Raw genomic sequence first — 9,791 nt, 5'->3', positions numbered from 1 at the left:
TTCTCTAGCCTCCTCCGTAACTGTTTTAACTAAAAAAAAATTCACCCCTAAAAAGAGGTGGAAACCACTCCCACGATAAAAGCTCACATCGTCATAGGGTAGACTTTGTGTCTTAAGCTATTCCATACTTACTGTGAGAATATCAAGTAAATCGATGTATTAGGATGGAATTCGGAGCCAAATACCCTCATTGACTGCCTTATTTGTATTAAAAATAAACAAAGTACGCTAAATATAATCAAATTTATAAATGTCATTGTTGATTAGTGGCATTTACCATGAGTCAGGAAATAAATATAACTAACGGTTTTCCACTTGATATAATTACGGAATTTAAAGAAGCCTTTTCATTTTTTGATAAACATCAAACAGGCGAAATTGCGACTTCCCAGTTAGGAACTATAATGAGAGCTTTGGGACAAAACCCCACAGAAACAGAGTTAAAGGTACGTAGTTACTACACTTCTACTAGAGCAAAAAAATTGACTCAAAAGTAAAATAAATTATATTTTGTGATTACGCTGTTTGGCAAGTGTCTATCTACTCAAAATCTGACCCCACCATCTGACTGTTACCCAAAAAATTTGTGTTGTACTGGCCAAAATACATAAAAAACTTGGGTAAGTCCATCTAAATAAAGGAGACCGTTGTACCCCCTGGCGACAGCACTACAATGTTTTCAGCGATATTTGAGTTACTTTTGACTATTATGACAGCTATCAGGTATTTGGTCTTATACAGGTCCTTCATCCTCACACTCACAGCAGTTTTTTAATAGCAGCAATTTTATGCATTTTCTGTTGCTTATAACATATTTTTTGTAGAAAATCATTGCAGAAGTTGACAGAAAAGAACTCGGCACAATAAGTTTTGACACATTTATTAACATGATGAAGTGCAAACTGTGCACTACGAATATGGTAGAAGAACTTCGAGAGTCCTTTCAAGTTTTAGATAGAAAAGGTACTGGCGTTATTAGTATTTTTGAGTTACGTGATATTTTGACTAGCACCGGTGATAAATTTGATGATGATGAAATTGAAGAAATTATGAAAGACGTTGTGGTAAATGAAAACGATGAAGTTGTCTACGATGAATATATTAACACTTTAGCTTCTAAATAAAATATCCTTTTTCGATTTTTTAAAAGTTTTAAATGCTTATATAAATTAATATTTCATAAAGTCGTTTTATTGTGATATTTTCTCTTGTATTAACTTATATTTTGTTTTACAATCCAAGTCCCCAACGGATGCTTTTCCAAAAAGGCACAGTATTTCGTTTTGGCAACAATATATTTGAAATAACCCTTTCGGTGTTGCTTATAGGTATGTTTAAGGCCACTAAATATGAAGATGAAAGCCCTTCAAATGTTATTAAATTGGTATATTAGATTACATGGTTCCTGCTAATTTTATAGTCTAAGATCCGAAACTATGTCGACCTTCACCCATCTGTTTACTGGGATGAAACATTTTCTTTATTAAATTTCAAACATAGACAAATACGACTTGCATGTGTTGCCTATCAAAATATGGTCCTAGGTATCATTAAGGGAGGGCGTAGGGTTTGAAATGAACATTTCAAGCACATTTTTGTGATTTTTTTTGAAAATACGATATAATTATTTAATTTTTAAATTAAATAATCATATACAGAGTTAGGATAAAGTATGGAACCAACTAAATATCTTTGAAACGAAAAGAACAATATTTATGAAACTTTGCATGCAAGTACAGTGACGCAAAAGGCATCGGATACCATATTTTTTGTTACTACTCCACTTCCGGTTTCACCGGAAATACCATTAACTTATTTACTTTAAATGGGACACCCTGTATATTTTTCCAGATTTTAAAAGAACTTGTTATTTTTAATTCATACATACCAAGTTTGGAAGAAAAAAACTATTAAAACAAGAAATTAAATCTCTTTACATTTAAAAAATAGGTTAATTTATTTACGTTAGACCAATGATATTGAAGATAAAAAAAATAGAAGACTAAGTTTTCACTCTAATGGCATATAACATATCCCACCAGAATGAAAACAATGGGAACCTTCTCTGGTTACACCTCCGAGGCTTCTACAATTTGCAAGCCATACGGATGCTGAGACTAAGGAAGATGAGGGAATTCTACAATTTACAATTCACGTCACATCTGCTCAGCGTGGTAAAGTTCCATCGAGACTGGTTCCCTTCATACTCCACACAGAGTAAATGTAAATCAAAAATGAATAACCATTTTCAATTTCGTTGCAAAACGGCTGTATTTTCGTTTTGCAACGAAAATGAAAATGGTTATTCATTTTTGATTTACATTTACTCTGTGTGGAGTATGAAGGGAACCAGTCTCGATGGAACTTTACCGCGCTGAGCAGATGTGACGTGAATTGTAAATTGTAGAATTCCCTCATCTTCCTTAGTCTCAGCATCCGTATGGCTTGCAAATTGTAGAAGCCTCGGAGGTGTAACCAGAGAAGGTTCCCATTGTTTTCATTCTGGTGGGATATGTTATATGCCATTAGAGTGAAAACTTAGTCTTTTGTTAGCAGTTGCCGCTAGGGCATCTATGCCATTTCGTTCGTTGCAATTCGGGACTGCACGCTGGGGTTTGTTTTGGTTGGATCGGGGAGAGCAGCATATGTGCCTCCTGATGAGAGACTAATAAGTTTCGAAACCGGTAGAGGTGCTTGCAGCACTCTCTGATTGGACTGGAATATGGTTCGGCTGTATTTTCGTTTTGCAACGAAATTGAAAATGGTTATTCATTTTTTTATAAAAAAAATAATTTCAAAAGTTGAAAATGTTTGCTGGTCTCCTCCTGACAATGTGCAAGCCTATAAATAAATTCGTGAGTCACTTTTTGCAAAATTTCTCCACGTATTCACATTCATCAATTATTCTTTTTGTCAAATCCTGCAAGAATGTTGGTGGCCTAACCTAAACACGTGATTTTAGATAATCCCAAAGAAAAAAATCTACTGGGTTGAGGTCCGGAGAACGAGCGTTCCACTCTATGAATCCTCTACGTCCAATCCATCGATTTGGAAAAAAATGAAAATTCACCATAAACGATTATCATTAATATTTCAATAGGATCTTTTTCACTTTAATGAACCATTTTTAATACAACTTATTTCCGTTAATTAGTTCAGTAACAGTTTTATCTACTATACGTTCAAATACGTTATGCAGTGCATGTAAATAACAATATTAATTTACAGTATAGATGGTACTCGTTTATTTCTTACTACGTGGTTTTAATACAAAAAATTATCTACAAACACTTTTTAACAAATTTTTTCTACCAAATTTGGTATGTATGAATTAAAAATAACAAGTTCTTTTAAAATCCGCAAAAATATACAGGGTGTCCCATTTAAATTAAATAAGTTAAGGGTATTTCCGGTGAAACCTCAAGTGGAGTAGTAACAGAAAATATGGCAACAGATGCCTTTTGCGTCACTGTACTTGCATGCAAAGTTTCATAAATATTGATCTTTTGTTTCAAAGATATTTGCTTGGTTCCATACTTTATCCCAACCCTACAAAGGATATTCCAAAAAAATTTTAAGCAAAAATGTTGAAAAATAAGCCAACGGTGGTAAATTCTTAAAAACACCTAAAAAATGGATTTTGCGGTGGACATCAGAACTCATCATTATTGGATAATGCGAAACAAAAAATTCCAAAATATTTGATTAGATTTTTATTTTTAATAATTGGCATACTAACATTTAATATGTTTTGACTCTATTCTTAGTCTCTATTTGACGTTATAATTATATTTCAATGATCATTTCATTCATAGGAGATTCTGACCAATAGAAAGCTACAAAAATAAAAATTAAAGTGATCATTTTTGATAATATCCTGCCGTCAAGTATATTACGTCAGATGCCCTTCTATTCGTTGCTACGAAAAAATGCATTCAGTGACATTAATGACAATTAATGTTTTAAAAATTATAAATATGATGACTTTCAACCGTCAAATATTTATAACAACTGTGTGTTTAATTGTACTGATTTGTACTTATATAAATAAATTACAATAAATTTTTGGTTTTGAACAGTTTTATTCATGAAATAATCGCAGCAAATTGCACTCGATCTCTAAAATTATTATCGAATTTTTGCCCTGGTGACACTTTGACATAATTTCACAGTGACAAGTGTCACTCGAGAAAAATTCGATAATTTTAGAGCTCTTGTGCAATTACCGCTGAAAATTTTAAAAGCGTTTACATGGGTTTTAATTTTTTTCTATCAAACGTAAAACACTCTGTAAATTTAGATGATAAAAATTTTAACCTTAGCGACTTTAACAAATACCTTTCACAATTCTGGGGTCGTTTAATATTAAATTTTACTAATACAGATCATCTTACAAGGACCCTTTAATTGTTTACATAAAGTACTAGTGCAATTAGATATCGAGTGTCCTTCACTGGAAGATTAAAAGACTGAATGATGCATAAACTCAGAGTGAAGCATCGTCTGCTCTGATAGAGTCGATTTTGTGCATGTTAGTGGAAAGCAGCCAGAAGTACTTCGGAGATATTCATAATTTATGGCAACATTCATATAAATCGGGATAATTTTTGATTATTTCCCATCGTGAAGTTTTTTACGTCAGATGCCCTTCGTTGCTACGCAAAAATACATCCAGTGACATTATTGAAATTATTGTTTTACAACTTGTCACAGAGAACGTCAAGAAAGAGGTTTAGCAAATATTCAGCCGAAGATATCAATACAATATTAGTTAAAATGATTTAAAAATACAGTTTTATTTATGAAATCATCTTACAGAATTACGCTCGAGCTCTTAAAAATTATCGATTTGTTTTGCCCTCGTGACACTTTGAATTATTTCACTCCCCTTCGGGTCGTGAAATTAAAACTGTCAAAGTGTCACTCGGGATAGCAAACGATAATTTTAGAACTCTTGTGTATTTACTACTAAAAATTAAACTCGCCCATTTGTCTACTCGACAAATTATCGCTTGATACAGCGATAATTGCATATTAGAAATCGAAAATTGCACTGTCATGTTTTTAATTATTGAATTTGACAACCTAACACTAACAACAGATTTGCTGCTTATTTAATATGTCAGTTTGGCATTTCATATATTTGCAAACATTTTTCTATAAAAATTTCTCGTTTTGGCACCTAATCTGTAGAGGCAATTAAGAGGATCGGTACGTTTTTTCGGCTGCAATGCTATTCAAATGAGGATTAATTTTTTTCGAATCTTGCGAAAACTAATAAGTATTTTTAAAAAATTTAAACGCAGAATTCAAGATTGCGTTATTAGCGAGGCCGAAAGTCCCTGAGAACTTCTGTAATGTTTATTTTAATAAGATACAGGGGTGAAAAACTAAGAGAAAATTTAGTGTTATTTTTAATTTCAAATATCTCATTCAAAATAAACTTTTTATTTATTCTAAGGGACTTTCGGCCCTCGGTAATAATTTAGTCTTTCATTCTGCGTTTAGATTTTTCAAAAATATTTATTGGTTTTTTTAGGATTCGAAAAAAATCAACACAATGTCCGTGGTAATATTTTCCAAATCTATCTTGGTCATAAAACGCACTTAGCCGAATAGAATATTGTCAGTCAGACACTGAAAATCAGTGACAATTTTAAATAATTATTTGACATGAATCGGGAATATTTTTAGTTGTTGATTAAATAATATCGATATATAGTGTATTTGATAAATAATTGATGTAAGAGGTGAACTTTATAAAAAGTTATTTATTGTGTATTATTTATGGAAGATAGAAGCAGAGAATACATTAAGATATATTCTGTGATCCAAGTATTTTGTTTTTAAAGATGTTCAAAATTGTAAGCGTTCCATAATAACAATATATTATTAAAAAATCACTTTAACTCTTTTGCTTTTTTCTCGATTGAGTATTAGTTTTTGTTGTAGGCACATATTATTACAATCACTGAATACATAGCTAGTGAAAAAAGTATCACATTTATTAACTGAATTATTAATTTGCAATTATACAAAAAATAACAGTTATCCAAGAACATTCAAAAGCCATCTCTTTAAGCTAGTTATGACATTGTCAAGTAGAATGACATTCTAGTAATATGTACATATCCATACCAGTGTGACTTTTACTACACGTAATTTGCCATGTAAAGACAGAAAAGGTAGGGATAGCCGTAAAATATTTGCGAATTATGTACCCATAGCCTTAAAGAAGCTATTAATAGAACAACAGCAACTCATAAAAATATCCGGGCATTCCAATACAAAATATATATCTTCCTACCTGCAGATGGACCAGGAATACCATGGGATGATTACTCAACAAGTAAGAACCAATACAACGAAGCCCCAGCCTAGTTGTTCCAAAAATTTAAAACCAAAGCCAAAGGAATTGGGAAATAATGTAAACAGTTATCATAACTGTGTCTTTAATAATTATTAGTTTTTTAAGATTGGGTTTTGTTTTATTGTTAAATAAATTGTTTAGAAAATTATTATTTCTTCATTTCATAGTTTCACTTTCATCGAATAATTTTCTTCCTAAATTATATTCGTGCATCAAAATAATTAGATAATTTAGCTTTCATGTGTATTTATTGCCTTTTAAAAACGACTCTCGTTTATTTTCACATTTTGGTGAACGAGCCCTACTCCGTCGGGCGCTTTCGCCAAAATATGAAAATGAACTCTAGTAGTTTTTAGGTAATACGCTTTCAAGCAAAATTTTCGATAATTTTGATGCATTTGTGTAATTACCCCAGATTATTATTTTATTCATAGAGATTCTGAACAACAGAAAGCTACAGAAATAAAATTACAACGATTATTTTTTGATGATTTTAACTTCCAATCGTATAGTAAGATATTTGATCACGTGTTTAATTCTGTCCAATCAGATTAAAATTATACTGAGAACTATCTACTGTAGAAATTACCGATATAATTTTTTTAAGTAGATTGTTTCTGTTTAATGGCAACCAGTTTCCTAGTTTTGACAACTATCACATTTAAGAAAATATCCATAATATACGTATTAAAAAATAATCTTACTAATATCACACGACAGTAAGAATAAATAAGAAAATAATGCTTCATTTTTACACAAATTGTTTGTCATTGGGCAATAGCCACTCGAATTTTCGAAAAACTGTCGCATTATTTTCAATTTATTCTCACTCTCTTGTGATATCATACCCGATAATTTTTGATAATTTTCCGTCGTCAAGCATATTACGTCAGATACCCTTCGTTACTATGAAAAAATACAGTCAGTGACATTAATGACAATTAACGCTTTAAAAATTATAAAAGTGCTGACTCTCAACGTCAAACATTTATAACAGCTCTGTGGTTAATTGTACTTATTTGTACTTACATAAATAAATTACAATAAAATTTTGGTTTTGAACAGTTTTATTCATGAAATAATCCCAACAAATTGAACACGATCTGTAAAATTAATATAGAATTTTTGCCCTCGTGACACTTTGACATAAATTAAAACTGTCAAAGTGTCACTCGGGAAAAATTCAATAATTTTAGAACTCTTGTGCAATTACTACTGATTATTTCATTCATATAAGATTCTGACCAATAGAAAGCTACAGAAATAAAAATTAAACTGATTATTTCTGATAATATCCCGTCGTCAAGTATATTAGGTCAGATGCCCTTTGTTGCTACGAAAAAATACATTCAGTGACATTAATGACAATTAATGTTTAAAAATTATAAAAGTGATGACTTTCAACCATCAAATATTTATAACAACTGTGTGTTTAATTGTACTAATTTGTACTTACATAAATACATTACAATAAAATTTTGGTTTTGAACAGTTTTATTCGTGAAATAATTGCAACAAATTGCACTCGATCTCTAAACTTATTATCAAATTTTTGCCCTCGTGACACTTTGACATAATTTCATTCTCCTTCGGGTCGTGAAATTAAAACCGTCAAAATGTCACTCGGGAAAAATTCGATAATTTTAGAGCTCTTGTGCAATTACTACTGATAATTTTTTTCGATAACTTCCCGCCGTAAAGTATTATGTCAGATGCCCTTCGTTGCTACGCAAAAATACAATCAGTGACATTAATGAAAATTATTGTTTTATAACTTGTCACAGAGAACACCAAGAAACAGGTTTTGCTAATATTCAGAAGAAGTTGCCTTTTGTTGATACTCAAAAATACAAAGGTGATACAGTAGCGATCAACAGGTAGCAAAAACGCGTTCCAAGATTGCGGCTGTAATTTTGAATATTTTTTTGAGATATTTGGCCCACTTATTCTTAATATAATAAAGAATGGCGGTACAGAGCCCAATTTGAAAAATATATTAATATGTGAAAATTACTCTGTAATTAAATACAATATTTAAAAACGAGCCTGTACCGCCATTAAGAAGAACAAAAAAATACACTTTCTTCAAATAAACTTTTTTATCCGATGCCTAGATTTTGTGTTATTTTGGAACTACTAAAATTTTTTATTTCATTAGTAGTTCCAAAATGACACAAACTCTAGGCTTCGGATAAAAAAGTTTATTTGAAAAAGTGTATTTTTTTGCTCTACTTTATGGCGGTACAGGCTCTTTTTTAATATTGTAATTAATTACAGAGTAATTTCCACATATTATATTTTTCAAATTGGGCTCTGTACCGCCATTCTTTATTATATTACGAATACGTGTGCCAAATATCTCGAAAAAATATTCAAAATTACAGCCGCAATCTTGGAACGCGTTTTCGCTACCTGTTGATCGCTACTGTTTCCTCTTAATGACATTAATGTTTTATAACTTGTCACAGAGAACACCAAGAAACAGGTTTTGCAAATATTGAGGTGAAGATATAAATAAAATGTTAGTTAAAATTATTTAAAAGACATTTTTATTCATGAAATAATCTTACCGAAATACTCTCGAGCTCTTAAAAATTATCGATTTGTTTTGCCTTCGTGACACTTGGAAATAATTTTTTTGTGACAAAATTAAAAAGCAGTTACATGGATTTTAATTTTTTTCTATCAAAAGTAAAAACACTCTGTTAGACTTAGGTGATATAAACTTTAACCTTAGCCACTTTAATAAATACCTTTCACAATTCTGGGGTCGTTTAGCATTAAATTTTACCAACACAAACATTCTTACAAGGACCCTTTAATTGTTTACATAAAGTACTAGTGCCTTTGGATATCGAGTGTCCTTCACCGGAAGATTAAAAGACTGAATGATGCATAAAATCGGAGTGAAGCATCGTCTGCTCTGATAGAATCGATTTTGTGCATGTTAGTGGAAAGCAGCCAGAAGTATTTCGGAGATATTATCCATAATTTATGGCTACATTCATATAAAACGGGAGAACCAAGTTAAATTCAAAAAATAAATTGGTTTAAAAAGGTCACATTCAATAAACGGCTTCGAACATTTATTGTCATTGAAGTAGTCGCTAAACTTCTAGATCAACCAGTATTTATGACTTTTAAGTTTTATTTTTTACTGAAATGTTTTATATCAAAATTTAACTTTATATCAACAATTAATAAAAAAAATTATCCAGACATCCAAAATAAAATTTTCCTTCCAACACCAAATTGTCCTATATAGTCCACATATTGTTCAGTAAAAAGTTACACCAATTTGAGCGTAGAGTTTGATTGAATAAGTCGGTAAATTAGTAGTTTTTTTTGTTTTTCGTCATTATTTCTAAAACTATGCGGTTTAGTACAAACAATGTTCTATACAAAAATGTTCGACATTAAA

At 31.0% G+C, this 9,791-nt stretch overlaps 1 protein-coding gene across 1 annotated transcript; it reads left to right on the top strand.

The window, feature by feature from the left end:
- Positions 1 to 244: 244 nt before the first annotated feature.
- On the top strand, positions 245 to 1,184 carry LOC114334743 (calmodulin-beta-like). The gene is made up of 2 exons (XM_028284831.2): positions 245 to 446; positions 825 to 1,184. Exons 1-2 carry the CDS (start codon positions 279 to 281, stop codon positions 1,122 to 1,124), a joined length of 468 nt encoding a protein of 155 aa, XP_028140632.1. The 5' UTR covers positions 245 to 278; the 3' UTR covers positions 1,125 to 1,184.
- The last annotated feature ends 8,607 nt before the right edge of the window (positions 1,185 to 9,791 follow it).

This window comes from Diabrotica virgifera, chromosome 1 (assembly GCF_917563875.1).
Source record: "Diabrotica virgifera virgifera chromosome 1, PGI_DIABVI_V3a".
Lineage (NCBI taxonomy): Eukaryota > Metazoa > Arthropoda > Insecta > Coleoptera > Chrysomelidae > Diabrotica > Diabrotica virgifera.
This window is presented reverse-complemented; position numbering and strand designations above follow the sequence as displayed.